Source organism: Diabrotica virgifera, chromosome 1, assembly GCF_917563875.1.
Source record: "Diabrotica virgifera virgifera chromosome 1, PGI_DIABVI_V3a".
Lineage (NCBI taxonomy): Eukaryota > Metazoa > Arthropoda > Insecta > Coleoptera > Chrysomelidae > Diabrotica > Diabrotica virgifera.
In genome coordinates, this window is record NC_065443.1 from 78,205,084 (window position 1) to 78,224,819 (window position 19,736).

The following is a 19,736-nucleotide window of genomic DNA, read 5'->3' on the forward strand; positions in this document are numbered from 1 at the left end:
AGTGCAACCACCTTCTCGTAGTGAGTTCTGTGTTGTTTAAATATTGTCATACAATATCTAAACAAGCGAAGAGCTTCACAATGTAACAGAAAAATGAGATAACTAAATATTTTTTAATTTATTAAAATCATCAAAAATTTCAATTTTTTATAGATTTTGATTGACCTTGCGGGATCGGAAGATATTCGTTAAATGCAAAAGAGTATTTTTTTTCTTACCCAACCATGCAAACTGTAAATAAATTTTACTATAGCGATAAATAAAACGTACATGGAGGTTAAATAAAAATTCTTGAAAAAAACGTAAAATTTCATTTTTTTTTTTCATAATATTTAGGCCCGTTGCGGTATCGGAAGATAAAGTCCGATTTGAATAATTTCTTTTTTGTTTTTCTTGTAATTACCAATCGCAACTTTTCCGTACTATAGCGACACGCAATTATCGACTTGACTTTTTTCGCACCACCCTACTGCTTATACCTAGTAGATTTTTATTGTTATACAAAATTTGATAGGCTACGTCTAGTAGTGCTATAGATGTATACTTTTTGCAATTTGGAACATCTCCCTTTTTATGTATTTTTAAACAAATTATGATATCTTTCTCCCAGGGTTGGCATAGAATTTCCCCATCTTATAAAACCCAGCGGATTTTTTCGGGTTTTTTCAATTGATAAAACCCACTATTATTGGGTTTTTTCAAAAATAGCAAATTTTCAGTTGAATGAACGTCATATTTATTTCTGAATAAAAACAAAAACTAGCATAAATTGCAAGGCAAGCATTTATAAAAATGAAGACACTGCTTACAAACAAAGACCTTCAGTTGCCTCTCAGATTGAGGGCTCTAAGATGCTACATATTTTCTATATTGCTATACGGAATGGAAGCTTGGACATTGAAGAGACAACACATAAGAAGAATAGAAGCGTTCGAAATGTGGTGTTACAGAAGAATATTGAAAATTCAGTGGGTTCAAAGGATTACCAATGTTGAAGTGCTACGACGTTTAAATAAGGAGTTAGAAATTATGAAAAGTATAAAAACTAGAAAACTGGAATATTTGGGTCACATTACCAGAGGAGAAAAATATGAGTTGCTGAGAATTATTATGCAAGGAAGGATCCAAGGAAGAAGAGGCATAGGAAGAAGACGCATCTCCTGGCTGAGGAACCTTAGAGAATGGTTTAACTGTAGTTCATTACAACTATTCAGAGCAGCAGCCAACAAAGTGACCATAGCCATTATGATATCCAACCTCCGATAGGAGAGGGAACTTTAAGAAGAAGAAGCATAAATACCATGAAGTAAGTAGTAGGTGAATACAAAACGAGAGAAACTGAAACTAAACTAATAAAACACTTATTTTAAACATGGTATATAGACAAATAAAAAAATAAACAAGTTTCTTGTTAAACAAAGCATCAGCAAAGCATATTAGTTATCAGGAAAATCAGAATCTGTATTTTTGTCACATTCCCAATTCCCATTCGTTATTCGTTAGACTCGGTCGAGGACGAGGACTCGGTTCTTAAATGATTATATATTTTTACCAAGTTTGCAGCTCTATCGGCACCTAATCTGTTGCGAAGCTTAGTCCATATTAATCCATATGAAGAAAAAATCCGCTCAATAGATGCAGATGAAGCTGGACATGAGAACAAAGATAACATATAAATACAAAATTCATATGGTATTTTATTTGTTTTTTTATTTTTTATTGATATCAGCTTCCACCATTTCTTTGTTGAGAATTTTTTGACAAGTTCTTCTGTGAAAAGTGTTGCGGGGAACATGTCTGTATCCTTAATCTTGAATGATAACATCACTGCCAAAAACTCATCAGAAAGATTCGATGCAACCCATTGTTCGACTGTTTCCTCTTCTTTCCCTGTAAGTCGTCTTCCCATGTATTTGTGATCCATAGTATTTGCAAAAAGTGAAATGGTTGAATGGCAAAGTCATATCTCTTTTTTATTTCTTGTCTGTATGACTGTAACAAATCATGGTCGAGGGCATCTTTTCAACTTTTCATATTTCTACTGCATCAGAAATGTTTACAGAATCACTTTGGAATCTGTCTAGAGCTTTCACAATAACGGTAAGTTGTTTTTGCAAATACAGAGCCTCTCTATATATGGCGACATTATCTAATATTTGGGAGATATTTTTATCAAATTCTTGCTCCTTCTCTGTCCTAATTTCAACATATATGTGATAGTTGCTTATAAATTGCTGACATTGTCAAGTTGCTTTATTTTGTAAGCATATTTTGTTATTTTATTATTTTTGCAATAAAATTCATAATTTTTGTAAAACTTTTGATAGAGCAGAAACTATATATCAAATCTAAATAAAAAACTGAAAATCCCCAAAAAAACCCGAAAAAACCCTAAAAAACCCTAAAAAACCCGTCGGGTTGGGCTTTAAAAAAAAACCCGGGTTTTTTCCAACCCTGCTTTCTCCTATTTGTCATTTCTTTTTCTTGTACTTGTGAAATGATATTGTTGTAAAGTAGTTCTTGAATTAAATTTATCTATTCGACGATCATTTCTGCTGTTCTGCCAATTGTCATCTGTTGCTTTATCTGAATAGTTTTATGAAATCTTTAACTTCTTGTCTGGTCGCTCTTTCTTCATTTTGTGTTGTAGTACACTCATTCTCAGGACTTTATTATTTTACTCTTTTGTGTCCTTGAAACTCTCTTGATAGCATAAAACCCACATTATTTAATTTCTATCACAACGGGATTTTATGGTGCAACTTAAGCCACAATTGATTGTAATAGGAATTATGTTTTAACTAAAAAATTTGACGTTAGATTTTTACTCTGGAAATCGTTTTCCAAAAAAGATGTTAAAAAATTCTTGGCCATTTATAACAAGGAATTTCGCAAGGTTGAAGAAAGGAAACAACAAAACACGACAATCAGTGGTCAACCGGGCCATTTTGAATACATAACCTACTACTTAACTTGTCGGCCATACACCTCGTAATTTTTTACAATATTGAAAACGATTTCCGGAAATCGAAAGGTCAAACAATATTTAAAATACAGGGTGGGCCAAAGAAAACAGTCCACCTCGATATTTGGCAGTAGTTATTAGATTTTAAGGAAATGCCGAAACAGGTCGATGTTTGATCTAAGGGAGACACATTTTTACGGTACATACATCTGTCATTTGTCAACCCCCTCCTTTCCACTTCCGTTACCTCTTATTTTTAGATAGGGAATATGGGTCGTGTGTTAACTTATTTGAAAGGTTATTTAATTTTCTATTCCGTAATATAAACATTAACATAATTATTTATACAGGATGTCCAAGAAAAAAATGTTTTAATTGAATTAATTGACACAAAAAGAAGAATGTATGTAATTTATTTAACTTAAAATACATTCTACTGCTGACAAAAAACAGAAAAAAATGTTTTTTAATGAATAAACATTGCTTTTCGCTTAATTTCAATATTCAAGCTGCCACCAATCTGCCTCTTGGTAGGTTGAATATTGAATTTAAGCAACAAACAATATTTATTTATCAAATAAACATTTTTTTCTGTTTTCTGTCAGCAGTAGAATGTATTTTAAGTTAAATAAATTACATACATTCTTCTTTTCGTGTCAGTGAATTTAATTCAAAATAGTTTGTCTTGGACGCTCCGTATAAATAAGTATGTCAATGTTAATAGTACTGAATAGAGAACTGAATAACCTTTCAAATGAGCTAGCACACGACCCCTATTCCCTATTAACAAATAAGGGATTGGGAAGCGGAGGGGAGGGGGTTGACAAATGACAGATGTATGTAATACCATAAAAATGTGTCCCCCTTAGACCAAAAATCGACCTGTTTCTTCATTTCCTTAAAATCTAATAAATATGTACTGACAAACATCGAGGTGGACTGTTTTCTTTGGCCCATCCTTTATAATAATTTTTATTGCAATCAATAATTACGGGTTAACCCCATATAAACATTACGTTTAATATAATATTACAATACACATCGCGGATGATGTGACACATCGAGTTACAGTTTATAATTCAATATCTTTTTCTCGGTAATTCAGATCTTGTATCTTAAAATTTCATAATTATTACCTGTAAATGAGTAATCAAATATTTGTTTGGTGATATCTTCTACTTATCGGTTACTTGACATTGAGTTTGCATAAGTATTGCAATAAATTATTTTTAAACGATTGGTGTGTGCAGAATAACGGGACATGTTGGATCGAAAGATAACGCTTAGAAGTTTTTTAATATCAGGAATCATGAATATTTTTTTTTTAAGAACTATGCCTAAACACGATCTGAGCATAAATATTTTAGTATAGATACTACATTAAGCGTCAAAAATAATCGCATCACCTTAAAAGTGGGACTTTTTTAATGTCTCATATTTCCTAAACCTGTTGTTCGATTTTAGTGATTTTTTTAATACGTTATAGCTTTATTCTTCAAGAATATCGTTGTAATAATACTGTTGCTAAACAGATAAGTGTCATTGTATACCGGGTGTAACAATGATAGTGTGTTTTTTTCTCAAAGTATGGAACACCCTGTGGAATATTCTAGCATATATAAAATATTGAAATTAAAACTCAACTGCAACCTTAGGCCATCTAAACATTTTGCTTTTTGATTCATTCGCTTATGTTGGATAATAAAAAAGTTAGGTACTTTAACAACTAGCAACGTTCTTCATCAATACAGGGTGTTTCTAAATAAGTGCGACAAACTTTAAGGGGTAATTCTGCATGAAAAAGTAATGACCGTTTACTTTATAAACATGTGTCCGCAAATGCTTCGTTTTCGAGATACGGGATGTTGAATTTTTTCTTACAAACTGACGATTTATTTATTGCTCTAAAACCAGTTGAGATAAGCAAATGAAATTTGGTAGGTTTTAAGAAGTAGTTATTGCCCATTTTTTGACGTACACTTAAGAATTTTATATTCACCATTGGCGTGCATACGGGTCATATTACCCGGTGATATTACCCGTATGCACGCCAATGGTGAATATCAAATTCTTAATTGTATGCCAAATAATGCGCAATAACTACCTCTTAAAACCTACCAAATTTCATTTGCATATCTCAACCGGTTTTAGAGCAATAAATAAATCGTCAGTTTGTAAGAAAAAATTCAACATCCTGTATCTCGGAAACGAAGCATTTGCTCTGTTTAGCAACAATACTATTACATCGATATTCTTGAAGAATAAAGCTATAACATATTAAAAAAATCACTAAAATCGAACAAAACCTGCTAGATCCATGTTTTGAAATTTTTCAGGAGACTACAAAAACGTTAAACCTGTAAATTTTTCAAAAAGTATCCGGCATTTCTTAATCAAAGGGGCATCAATAAATGTCTTAAAATGGCACACTAATTTGGTATAGAGCCATTTTTCTGCATGCCCCTTACATCTTCAGAAATTTGTATTTTTAGTTTGGAGTTACAAAATATAAAAGAAAAAAAGTATTTTATTGCTCATAAGTTAAAAAAAATTTTCTGCCCGGACAGATTTATTTTAGATTGTTTGGATCATTCGAAGCAAAAAAGGTCTTTTAATTTGAATCTTAATATGAATTTGATCGTTGACATAAGTTCGAATAAACAATTTAAAACTGAAAAAGAATGAAAGATGACGATTTTCGAGGCTCAAAAACATAATTAAAAAATATCATTTTTGAAATTACGAAGTACCTAAATTCAAGTTCGAACATTATTCTATCAGTTCTTGATAAGTCTTTTGGAGTTATTTCATTTCAAAACATTGTTTTTTAGTTGTTAATACAGCCCGATTGCCCGTCTTCACATAAGGAGCCTTCCTCATTAACAAGTAAGAAATTTTAGAATAAAACATTGCTAAAGTTCTTATCGGCACCTGATAAAAGAAGGTTTGAACTTGAATTTAGGTACTTGATGATTAAAATTTTTAGTGATTAGCAAATTTAGAAGAAATGAATAAAAAATGAAAACCTAAACTAATATGGCTGAAATTCTAATCATTTATTGATTTTGTCAGTACAAGCCTGTATATCAAATTTTATTAAAATAAAATAATTTAAAATGGGTGTTTGGATGTTTAGAAATATACTTCTAATGTACGATATTTTTAAATGACCTTTAGAAGCATGATAACATTATTTTCTATCTACAAAAATTTTTTATCTTCATGGCGTATAGGTCTGGATTCCGCGTATGAAAAAAAAGTTGATTAATAGCAAGCTGAAAATTTGTTAATAGCTTAAGGGTGTCTAGTCGGACAAACTTTGATATATGGGAACACTGGAACAGGGGAAGTTTTAATTGTGGAACAGGTTAAAAAATTGGAACGGTCAGACCACGAAAATGGCACATGTATTTTGTCCGACTGAACAGACTTAAACTCTCCGAACAGAGATTAAACTCTCATGCAAAAATCAGACTGCTATTTATCACCAAATGGACGTTTTAATGAGTGGAACAGTAGAAGATGTTAAATGACAGGAATTATGACAGGTGATAAATAGCAGTCTGATTTTTGCATGAGAGTTTAATCTCTGTTCGGAGAGTTTAAGTCTGTTCTGTCGGACAAAATAAATGTGCCGTTTTCGTGGTCTGACCGTTCCAAATTTTTAATCTGTTCCACAATTAAAACTGCCCCTGTTCCAGTGTTCCCATATATCAAAGTTTGTCCGACTAGACACCCTTAACCTATTAACAAATTTTCAGCTTGCTATTAATCAACTTTTTTTTCATACGCGGGATCCAGACCTAGTATATAAAAGTTAACTATATAATTCATATAAATATTAGATTAAGAATTTTAGCTACTATTTGTCATAATTTATTAATGAAAGAGAGAGTGGGGCAAATTCTGTGATATCTTCACTTAAATTCCATTGTCCTAGGTTTTTAAATATGATTATTCTTCGAATAAACCTTGATTTGCATATATTTTGCATGTGGATCTTTTATCTTAAATATTTGAGGCTAGGCTTTAATAAATGGAGACGTTATACCAATATAGACGGAGAGCTAGAGCCGAAAAATCATCGTCATAAGTAATATGGAGTTTTTCCTGTGAAATGTGTCCATTGTATATTGACAATTATGACCCCTTTCAGGTTGACACCTCAGTGGATACAGGAAGTAGCAATAAGGGATGAAAGGGGAAAGTTAGTGCAGTATATTGATAATTATGACCCCTTTCAGGCTGACACCTCAGTGGATACAGGAAGTAGCAATAAGGGATGAAAGGGGAAAGTTAGTGCAGTATATTGATAATTATGACCCCTTTCAGGCTGACACCTCAGTGGATACAGGAAGTAGCAATAAGGGATGAAAGGGAAAACTTAGTGCAGTATATTGATAATTATGACCCCTTTCAGGCTGACACCTCAGTGGATACAGGAAGTAGCAATAAGGGATGAAAGGGAAAAGTTAGTGCAGTCATTAAAGGTTTTCACCTCCTATTTTGTTAAACCTCCATCGATTTGCATTAAAATTGGTGACTAGTTTGTTAGAGTATACGTCAAGAAACAAAACTGATTTGGTGCCAACTTACACTTTTACCCTGGGGTGGATACCACCCCTTCTCGGGGGTGAAAACTATTTTATTAAAAATAACCCCACAAATTGATAGAGGGACAAATTGTAAGCAAAAGTTATTAAATTAAATCTATACTTTTTGAGTTATTAAAGATCAAAGATTTGAATTTTTCGTGAAACAAATGCATGGTGTAAAGCGGTTTCTCATAAATAATTCAAAAACAAAAGTTTTAAAAAGATAGTTATGATTACCAAAATTGAAGATAATAAAAAATCGAATAGACTCTTTACGTGAAAGACCTTTTAGAATTAATTAAAAGTGACAACGACACCCGACTTGGGCGTCGAAACGTTAATAAATTCATTTTTTGGTAAAATTGTGGCTTATTTCCCATTTAAAATAGTTCATAATTAAAAGTGAGTTAAAGTTGATTGAATACATATTTTTTTCGGCTAGTTTCGGCTAGTTTCTAAGTACGAGTATTCAAGCTTAAATAACGGGAAAACGATGCATTTTATAAAATATACATACTTACTAAACACTTGCAAAGTACTCAAGAATACCTATCAAGTGAGCTCCAGATGAAGTTGATAACATCAAAGCTAAGCAAGTGATGATGAAAATAAGAGAACTCTTTCAAATTTTTTAGGAATAAGTAAAAAGTAAAACACGCTATTTATATATTTATTTTGAAATTTGTTAGCAGAATAATTTTCAAAGGAATTTCGGAAATAAAATTATAATTATGATTTAATGATTAAATTTTAATTTTTAATAATATTTAATTTTTCTTTTGCAGTGTTCAATGTTTTTTCACTAATTAATTTCACAGCAGTATCTGTATCAATTTTACAATTTATTTTAAGCACGCAAGTGTATTCTGTTGCCATGTTGAAAGCAGTTATATTTTTTGGAGTATATAGGGTGTCCCTGAAAATAGTGCGTTCCTTAAAGGTATAGGTAGAGCAAAAAAGTCTCATAACATTTGTTTCTAAATGCAACCGTTTGGCTAAAAAACCAAAATACATTTTGGTATGCAAATCTGACAACTATGTACATGTACATATACAAAAATCTAAACATAGACAATCACAATTCAAAAATAGTTGCAGCATTTTAGCCATAAGTATTTACATTAAACCCTGTCTTCATCCTAAACAAACAAACAAATTTTTGTTTTGTTGGATTTTCAAACATGAGTTCACATGGGGTGGTACAATTATTTTGCAGGCGTACCTGTCCGACCTACATTTTGTGGTGTCAATAAACTAAATCACAAACAGTTATTGTACAGTGATGCCAAATTAGTTAATTTTATGAAAATAAAAGTTCGCTTATATGGCGAACAATGTATTTTTTTTTTGGAAACGGTATCGGAAACACCCCGTATCTCGGAAACAAAGCATTTGCGGACATATGTTTATAAAGCAAACGGTCATTATTTTTTCATGCAGAGTTACTCCTTAAAGTTTATCGCACTTATTTAGAAACGCCCTGTATTAATGAAGAACGTTACTAGTAGTTAAAGTACCTAACTTTTTTATTATCCAACATAGCGAATGAATAAAAAAGAATAATGTTAAGAAAGCCTAAGGCTATAATAATAGTTGAGTTTTAATTTCAATATTTTATATACGCCAGAATATTCCATAGGGTGTTCCAAACTATGAGGAAAAAACACACTATCATTGTTACACCCGGTATACAATGACACTTATCTGTTTAGCAACAATATTATGACATCGATATTCTTGAAGAATAAAGCTATAACATATTAAAAAAATCACTAAAATCGGACAACAGGTTTAGGAAATACAAGACATCAAAAATGTCCTATTTTTAAGGTGGTGTGTTTTAATTTTGGTGCCTAGTGTATATTGAGTGTGATAGTATAAAGTGTTTAAAAGATATATTTTCAAGAAAAATAAAAGAAGCAATAATCGATAAATAAAAAATTCTGAGAATTATTATACATTATGGCCGATTAGTGGAGTGAGAAGTAAGATAATTTTAGCGTAAGTATCGCATTACACGATATCTTCTTCTTTAGCCCATTTCTATCCAACTTTGGACATAGACCTTCCCCAAATCTTTCTATATCTATCTGTCCTTCCACCGCATCTGAGGTCTTCCTGTTCACCGTCTCCAGTTTTGTATTTTAGCATTCATCTTTTATCTTCCTGTCTCGCATTGTGGCACGCAAATCTCCACTTTAACCCTTTTATTATATGTTATGTTACATTTTTTAGTTTTGTTTTCCTTCTTATCCATTTGTTTGATTTTCTGTCTTGTAGTTTTATTCCCAGCATGGATATTTCCATGTTTCTTTGAGGTTGGCCTTTGTTAATGTCCATGTTTCTGAGCCATACGTCAGAACAGGAAGGATGCACTGATCAAATACACGGGTTTTTAGGTACTGTTGTATATTTGTGTTTTTTTTAAGTATTACTACAAGAAATTATTACAGGATATATTTAGACCAAATATCAATTTAAAAGCCAAATATAAGATTTATGTTAATGTACGCTTAAAAAAAAATAAAAAAGATATAAACATACATTTGACAATACATTGTATTAACAGTGAAATACAAAAATCGGTCAGAAATAAAAACATATTCAGAGTAATAAATATAGATGGTGTAATGGAATGAATGGATACATATTAAGAGGGAGGGAAAAACACATTGGGAGCGATGGTAATGGTTGCTAATTGGCTAATTGGTATACATTTATCAAGGGACAAACCGAAGATATTGGGGGAATATATGGAAGAAGATATAAGAAACATACATATCGAATAGGACATCAACGAAAACATATAGTTGGAAATAAGGAAAAACAAAAATTTAAAAAAATCAGGTCATCCACTGAAGACAATTATTTAGTGAAAACAATTGTCAACTCCAGGGTAGCTGGTATTGAATTGAATCGCATTTTTGGTACCATTGATACCATGTATTTACAAACAAGAGCATTGTATCAAAAGTTGGAAAGAAGATATCAAGTAGTCTCAACCCAAATAGTAAAGCTTAAATGGAAGTTCGTCGGACACACCCTAAGACGATTATACATTGTAGACGTAGACCGTGGAACCACAAACGAAAAAAGTGAAGGCCACAAATGCGATGGTCAGATGACCTAAAGAAACACGCCGGGTCAAAATGGATGCAAATTTCCCAAGATAGACAGGCATGGACGAAGGAAGAGGAGGTATATATCCAAGGATGGATGTTTAGGGCTGATTAGATAGAATAAAGAACAAGAAACCCAAAAGAAGTAACCAAAAGTAAAATATAAACTAGAAAAAATGTCTAAAAGAATGCAACTTATCAATAATAATTGTAAGTCTTGCAATTTACGTCAAAAAGGCTAAAATAAATAAGTGTAATTTCTACATTGTCTCTTATCAGTTTTAATACTATAAGCATTGCAATACATTTGTAAAGCCACTTTTAATTTACAGCATTTACACCAACACGGTTAAGTGTACTCAAGTAATTTATGGAACTGATTAGTTATCACCTATATATTTTCACTTGGCGTCGTTAGAAAGAATTGTGTAATACACCTTTTTTAATTATCACTTGAGATAAAATCACAGAAATATTGCACTGAATTTGTTAAAACTTACCTCGAACTAACAACAATTAAAAATATCAGAATATTTATTTTGAACATATCGACTATCAGAATAGCCTTTTTAGGCTTGCGAGGTCTGGCGCGGATAACGAAGAACTGAGTTGTGAGTGTCTTTATTCCAATATGATAGATTAAGTATATGAGATAAGATAACATACCTACATACTATAGATGTGTGTATGACGGAATGGTTGACTACTAAAAAATTTGTATTATTTGAGACACCTCATAGGATTTTCGAGTTGTCGTGCAAAACATATGACTAACAGGAAATTTTCAAGAAATATATAATATATTCAAGAGGGTAATTAACATCTTCTTCTTCATGTGCCTTGTCCGTTGCGGACGTTGACTATCATCTGCTATCCTATCATCTTAGCAATTTTAATTTTGTTTGCGGCGTTTATGAATTACTCGATCGACGTTAGTTCAAACCATTGGCGTAAGTTTGGAAACAATAAGTGTCTTCTTCTTCCGGGTCCGCGTTTGCTCTCTATTTTACCCTTTATTATCAGTTGCAGTATACGATATTTATCATGTCTCATATGACCGAGGTATTCAAGTTTCCGTTTCTTAATTGACGCTATGAGATGCAAAGTGACCTAACCCACAACCCACAATTTTACCAAAACGCTTTTATTACATCCAGATTTAGCCATAAGGCTCACACTCCCTCTAAGGGGAAAATTGACTCATCCCAGATACCTACAGTATCAAAAGGATTGAGCTCTGGTGGGACACTTTCAATGTTATCGAGCCCTAGGTGACTTGGTATGTAGGTGTAGCTCCCAAAAATTTTCGTACACTTCTGGCCGTCGCGAGTAGTACAGCTTTTTGATGCTTTCAAGGAGGGTCTTCGGAATGACTCCAGTAGTAGACATAACAATCGGTATTGTCTGGGTACTTTGCATTCTCCATTGTCTCCGTATTTGAATTTCCAGATCTCTGTACTTGGCGATTTTTTCAGTAAATTTACTACGTAGATTATTATTGTTAGGTATCGCCACATCTATTAGTGTTGTTTGTCTTGTTAATTTATTAACTAGTACGAGATCTGGTCTATTATGTGCCACTGTTTGGTCTGTGAGCACAGTGCGGTTCCAGTATAGCTTGTAGTTGCCATCCTCAAGCATACTCTCAGGAACGTATTGATAATATGGGAGATGGTCCGTTTGGAGAAGTACCAGTTTGATAGCTATCTCTTGATGAAGGATCTTTCCAACTGAGTCATGCCGTTCCTTGTATTCAGTTGCAGCAAATGCCTGGCAGCCCCCGGTAATATGTTGGATGGTTTCTTGGGCTTGACATCCATATCGGCATCTGTCGTTTTGAACCTGAGGGTCTTTGACGATATATTTCAGGTAATTTCTGGTTGGTGTAACCTGATCCTGAATGGCCAGTAATGATCCCTCCGTTTCAGGGAGCATCCTTCCTGATGTCAACCAATAGTTCGACGCTGTATTGTCGACATAGTCTTGGCTGACCTCATTGGGATGTCGCCCGTGTAGAGGTTTACCCATCCAGGTGCGCATTTTTTCGTCTTTAGTGAGGTGGTTTATGCGCATTTCTGGTTCCCTCAGTTTGATCGGTGTTGTGTCATCTACTGCGCAGATAGCGCGATGTAGAGTAGATGTCTCAGCTTGCATCTGAAAATAAGTTCTTAAGTTAGCAATTTGTTTGTCTAATTGCTCACCTATATCCATAAGTCCTCTTCCTCCTAAATTCCGTGGTAATGTCGTTCTTTCTACTGCACTTTTGGGATGGTGTTTTTGTGCCTTTGTGAGGTGCGTTCTTACTTTTCGCTGAAGATTTTCTATGTCCGTTTTTGTCCACTTAACAATGCCAAATGAGTAGCTAAGCGCGGAACATGCGTAGGTGTTTAGTGCCTTGAACAAATTTCTACTGTAAAGGTGTGAGCGAAGCAGCTGTTTTACCCTTCTTATAAGCTCAGTAGTTATCTCTGTTTTCATTTGTTTATGGTCAATTCTCCGCGCTTGCTTTACTTCAAGATATTTATACATATCGTTTTCACCCATGGCCTCGATGTTCTGGCCATTTTGCATATCGAATCCTCCGGGCTGTAATTTTACTCTGACTATATTTAAAATACGGCACTTGTTTAGTCCGAAGTGCATACTAATATCATTAGAAAAAGTTTCTACAGTTTTTAGCATCTCATCGAGTTGGTTTCGAGTGGAAGCCATTAATTTCAAATCATCCATGTATGTACAATAATTGATTAAGCTTCGCCACCACATTGTTGTTATTTTTGATGCGAAAACCTGCGTCTGTGGAGTTCAGTAGCTGAGATAGTGGGTTCATAGCTAGACAGAACCACAGAGGACTCAACGAATCTCCTTGAAACAGGCCCCGGCTGATTGCGATATTTTCAGTTTCGATGTTATTTTCACGAGGTATTTGAAGGTGAGTTCTAGTTTTCCACTCTGTCATTATATTCTCTAAAAAGGTCTATATTATCATCGACTTTATATATTTTGAATATATCTATAAGCCATTCATGCGGCACTGAATCAAAGGCCTTTTTCCTCTTTTTGGAGATTTCAAAGAGATTTCCTCTTTTTCAAAGATTCCTCTTTTTGGAATATGCCTGGTTAGAAATGACTGAGTCGATGATGAGTTGTTCTTTGCAACCCATGGAACCCTTAGCGCATCCTTTCTGTTGAGGCTCTGTGATATTGTTCAGAACACAGTGTTGGTAGATACGCCGGGCTACACAGGATGTGACCAATTTATACAAAGTTGGAAGGCAAGTAATTGGGCGGTATTTGGCTGGATCTTGGGTGTTATTTTGATCCTTCGGGATTAAATAAGTGGTTCCCCGAGTTAGGAATGATGATATATCCTGCGGATTAGAAATAACATGATTAATTAGTGTTGATAAGCATTCATGAAGACTCCAAAACTTCTTGAGCCAAAAGTTTTGAACTCCATCTGGCCCAGGAGATTTCCAGTTATGAAGCTCTTTGATGATATTTGAGACTTCTTCAGTAGTGAAGGCTTCGTAAAGGGTAGTAATGTAGTGTTGGCAGTTCTGTGTCGTATCTTCTATCCATCCAGCATTGTTGTTAAGAGCAGCTGCTGTTGAAAGTTGATTTCCCCAAAATTCATGAATTTCTTCTTGGTTAAGGGTTATTATTTCTTACTAAGTGACTAGTTTCAATAGCTAAAACGCTCACTACACTACTCGCGAAGTCGATCGAAGTTCAGCAAGTATGAGAGTGTAGACAGGCACCTTATGCGACTTCGCTGTGCCTTGACCTACTTCCATTCGGTGGCGGTTTTTGCGATCAAGTCAAAGGAACCGAAGTCCTTATCGCCCGGCGTGAATGTGTTCTTCGCGAAGTAGAACGAGTGTGTAGTGACGGGTACTTCAGACTTCGGTCAACTTTGCCGAAGTAACTTCGCCGAGAGTGTGCTGCTTGCTTAACGATATTTTCACTCATGATGGTCTGATAGGACCGAAAACGTTCGAAATTTTAATCCGTTTGGATAATTTCAATTTTTTATAAAAAATTGTGTAAACATTTTATATTCGAAGTTTTTTTACTTTACTGTAAGTTTTTTAAACTATAATACAGCTGACCATTGGAATTTTCCTGTTTATTATTTGACAGGAAATAAGAGAACACAGCAATATTTAAAACAACCAATACAAAGCTATCCTGCCCAAAACCAAACCTAACAACAGACAAGACAGGTCAAAGCACTGCATCTATAAAATACCCTGCGAATGCAACAATTTTATATGGGATAGACCGCATGACCGCAACACTAGTAAGAGACAGGATAAAGGAGCACGAAACATACATCCAAAACGTAGACTTCGATAAATGACAGATATACAAACATGCCTGGGTCAATAAGTACAGAGTCCAATAGAAAGATGTATTAATACGAGTAGTCATAAAAAACAGACGTGAAAAATAAAAAATCAGAGAACCAGCTCTCACCTTACCTAATGAAGAAAAATATACACTTCGATCAATCACAGATATTCAAACATGCCTGAAAGATGTGTCAATAGTCAAAAAAACAGACGTGAAAAAGAAAAAATCAGAGAAGCAGCTCTTATCTTATATAACGAAGAAAAATTTGTTGCAAATCCATCAGCATCATGTAGCAAGCTCTTGTTGACAATACTAAAATAAAAGTTGTCAGCAACAAGAACAAGCCAACATTAGCGGGTTAATAGAAAGTCCGAGACGTAGCATCTACAATTGTACATAATACACAAACAACACACAATTCATAAACATATATAATACATAAACACACAAAACAATCAGAATTTGATGTCATCCGGGGGGTACAAACACCACCTTCAGAATTTTAAACTAAAAGCATGGCTATTTGCCTATAAGACCGAGACCAAGTAAACCATCAATTTGGAAAACAATAACCGCCAAACAGTGGCGTAACAAACTCCGTCGGGGCGCCCCCGCATAATTGGAAATGGGGCCCCCTTTAAAAAATTACCCAATGCGACATGTGTAACAAATTCCTATACCTATGTGTTACAGCCCAGTAAATCAACGTAAAATATGGCGATACCGTGTAATTTTCAGTGTCACCACCGAAGTGGTCAACTCAAGACTTCTCGAGTTATTTATGAATAAAACATATTTATTGTTCAACAAAAAAAAACACGTTTTTAGGCGATTTTTCGCAAATAGTTTAAAGAGTAAGTATTCGATCGAAAAGAATATTGTTAGCAAAAATGTATCTTGCTTATAAAAAAAGTGAAGCAAAAATGAAGTCTATCGACTCAGTAAAAGAAATCTTGTATCTCGCGAAAAGTTTTTCTTATTCGTCAAATTCCAAATCGAATATTTCAACGTGAAATAACCAAAAAATGAAATACTGTTCGGAGAAACTCAGAACTTTTTTAAAGTGTTTAATTCTAGCATCAAAACTAAGCCAGTTACGCTCAAAATACAGTTAATCCCATTTTTTGGTAAAAAATTGTGAAAATCTCCCCCTATTTAGCACCCCAAATGAAACTAATCATTATCGCCTTACAAATTACCTAACTTTTTTTACGACCTGTAAGTTTCACCGATTCAAAGTGCTTATTTTTAAAAGGGTTCTAGTTTAAGGGCTTGAAAGAGTCACTAATCACGAGTATATGCAAATTTTAAACAGCCATGTCTTAACCAAAACAAAAACAAAATAAAGCCAAAATATTTATAAAAACAAGACCTACCTACATTTCTTTACTCTTTGAGATTTTTCTTATCACTAATACTTTTTAAGTTATTTTGAAAAAAAAGCATTTTTCCAAAATAAAAAAACTTTTAAATTTTTTCAAAAATAAGAACTTCGAACCGGTCATTCTTACAGATCATATAAACAATAAATATTTAAAGTAAATGGTAAAGCACTAATGAAAAATTTTATTTGGGGTGCTAAACAGGGGCAGATTCTCACGATTTTTTTTACCAAAAAAGGGGCCAACTTTATTTTGAGCGTAACTCGTATAGTTTTGGTACTAGAAACTTTTATAAAAAATAAAAATAAAACATTTAAAACAAGTTTTAAGAGTTTTTCCCGAAAATTGCTTCATTTTTTGGTTATTTCAAGTTGAAATATTCGATTTGGAATTGGACAAATAAGAATAATTTTTCATGAGCTTCAACTGTGCTTTTACTGTGTCAATAGACTTCATGAATAAGTACACCATTTTCTCAATCTTATAAGCTCCATTTTTGCTACAAATATTTTTTCGATATCTAATATTTAATTCGATAACTACTTATTTTTGATTTATTTGCGAAAAACCCGTCTGAAAACGTTGTTTTTTTTTTAATAATCATTTTCACTCGCAAATGACTTAAAAAATAATTAACATAGATAAAGAAACTCTATAGAAGAACAAAAGTTGCTTATAATTAGTCAATTTATACATTTCCGGACTTATTTTAAACGTATGTTTTTCACCCCAAGGAGGGGTGTCACCCCTCGAAGTAAAAGCAACCAACGGCATAAATCCAACTTTGAAGTGGAGTGTAACTAGAACCTAAATCCAAATTGTCAAGCAAATACGTCCGTCGTGACGCTGATAATTTCACTCCAAAACTGCCATTTTCTGAGCTATTGGTGTATTCATGCATTGTTTGTGACGACTTGCATTTTTCATCTTTATTGGTATAGAATAAAATAGAACAAAAGTTACTAAATGATTACATTAGTATTATTCTATGAGATGAACAACTTTCTTCGTGCACTATCTACTATCAGCGAATACTCGTATATCTACAATTTTATTAATTCGGATGGACAAGTTCATTTTCAATACTGCACTGCTTAAAAAACGTATGTATGCAAATAATATAAAAACACATTTTTACATATATTGGACAACAAGATGGGGCCCTTGACATATTGGGGCTTCATGCTGCGGGGGCCTCTGTTACACCTCTGGATAATTGTATCGAAATACTAAACGTAGGTAAAGATTAAAGAGAAAACCCATTTCGGCAAATTACAATTCTCAAATATTTCAATAGTCACGTACAAAGCATTATAGTTTATTGTCGTTACCATAAAATTTCGGTAGGCCGGAAGGGATTAAGTTTCTAGATATTATGAGATGATTCACTTGGCAAATACATCTATTTAGAAATTTACGTTTTTAATTTTAAACACACAATGTAAAAGAATATAACAATAACAGATTTTTACATAATATCAGATGACAAAATGGGGCCCCTAAGGGATTGGGGCCCCCCGCCAGCTTCACGCTGCGGGGGCCTCTGTTAGCCCTGCCGCCAAACAACCATTGGGTATAATAACAGCACACTATTTAAAATAATCTTTTTTGAAAACGATTTCCGGGGTGTAAAGCTATAAGAAGTATTTACTTCTGTCGGCACTCCCCAAGAGCCACGCTCTGTTTTTTTATTTTAATTCTAATGGGTCAATTGTATTACTTTTGAACTATTATAATATTTTGTATTATTTTAATATAACATTATTTTGTAGAGCCAGATATAGAATTATTTTTATTAATTTGTTTTTTTTTTCGTTACAGTATTGTAATGGCGGAGATTTAGCTGATTACTTGCATGGTAAGCAATTATCTTTAATTTTCATAAATGTAAACGGTTTTATCTATGTTTTTTTTTTAAATTGCAGCTAAGGGAACTTTAAGTGAAGACACCATACGTCTATTTTTGGTCCAACTGGGTAAGTTATGTGTAATTGTTACAATTAGAAATATAGCTTAAGTTGTAGTAAAAGTTCGATCGAAGTTGTTACAAATCTTCTGATAGGGGAGCAAAGTATGCTAAATGTGCAGTCATTCGAGCGCTTTGGGGACCTATTGGGTTGTGAAGAGTAGGTCTTAAAACCAAAAAAAGTTAAGTAAAGTTTTCCATTTTAGTGGGCGCTTGCCATTTTTTAATTTAATTTTCCATTTCCAACAATCGTTTTTTCCGATTATAACGCCATCTATCCATAATTCGAAAAAATATTTCGAATAAAAGTTACTTATTTTTACGTAAGGAATCCAAATCTGCAATAAAAAATGAGGGTTCCCATTTAAGATTTTAAAGTAACCCCCCACCCCACCTCCGTGGGGGGTCGTGTTTGGTGCCATTCGATAGATTTTTCAAAAATATTGAATAAGTGTATTTTACAGTTTTTCGATCTGATGTTCATTTCGCGAAATATCATGGGATTCGTATTTAAAATATTACATTTACCCCCCCCCCCCCACCCCTCTCTGTGGGAAGTCGTGTTTGGTATCATTCGATAGATTTTTAAAAAATATTGAGCACATATTTTTTAGTTTTTCGATCTGTCAAATCATTTCGCGAAATATTCGCTTTTTTCTTGTGAAACATTGGGACTCATCCATTTCCTTACGCCCGGCTCAAATCGTCAGATTTTTGAAATATACAATCTTTTGTATGTACTTAACTTACCTTATCTTAATCTGACAATTTCGAGTTTTTTTAAGGATAGATTTTTTTTTCGGGCCCCCCTTAACGAACTCCCCTGTGTTAAGAGCCAATATATGGTAGAGGTACATCTACAGGGTACCAGGTTTCTCCCCATATGATAGTCTGACGCGCTCAAATAACTGCAAAAATCCCCGCTTGGGCTCCCCTACCATTCCAAAGTAATAAAAATTAGTTGGAGGTAACTAGTAGCTTTTGTAAAAGCTGCTCATATTAACATGTATTCTTCTTTTTCAGTAGCTGAATATTTTTTGTCTGAGGGAATGGGAAAACTGTGTTTGTTTAATTTTTAAATTAGTTTAAACAAAAATATTTTAAAAATAAAAGTAAAATTATTAACTCATTAATCATAATTTTTGTTTTTGATTTATTTAGGGGCAGCTTTGCTTACAAACTCACTCATTATATTCGTTCTAACAGCTCCGTAAAAATTATTTAAAATTAAAAAAATGTTAATGTCACGTTAACGTCATATAGGCGAGCGGGAGATATCCCTAAAATGACCAGGTACTGACCACGGAGAGGTGAATGGCTAATTTTATTCATACTTTATATTTTTGAAGGTGC

The 19,736-nt window shown here is 33.5% G+C and overlaps 2 protein-coding genes across 7 annotated transcripts in view; one reads left to right on the forward strand and one right to left on the reverse strand.

The window, feature by feature from the left end:
* LOC114349400 (A-kinase anchor protein 200) overlaps positions 1–11,320 on the reverse strand; it is a 31,461-nt gene extending 20,141 nt beyond the window's left edge. Inside the window, exon 1 of the mRNA XM_028299761.2 lies at positions 11,180–11,320. Coding sequence (XP_028155562.2) covers positions 11,180–11,226 — 47 coding nt within the window. The 5' untranslated portion in view covers positions 11,227–11,320. The remainder of the gene's footprint in view (positions 1–11,179) is intronic.
* The window catches only part of LOC114349399 (serine/threonine-protein kinase ULK2), a 196,673-nt gene that overhangs the window by 74,202 nt on the left and 102,735 nt on the right, over positions 1–19,736 (forward strand). For all 6 annotated transcript variants that reach the window (XM_050657106.1, XM_050657100.1, XM_050657113.1 and 3 more), the window contains exons 4-5: positions 18,239–18,275; positions 18,343–18,393. In XM_050657106.1, the coding sequence (XP_050513063.1) occupies positions 18,239–18,275; positions 18,343–18,393 (88 nt within the window). The remainder of the gene's footprint in view (positions 1–18,238; positions 18,276–18,342; positions 18,394–19,736) is intronic.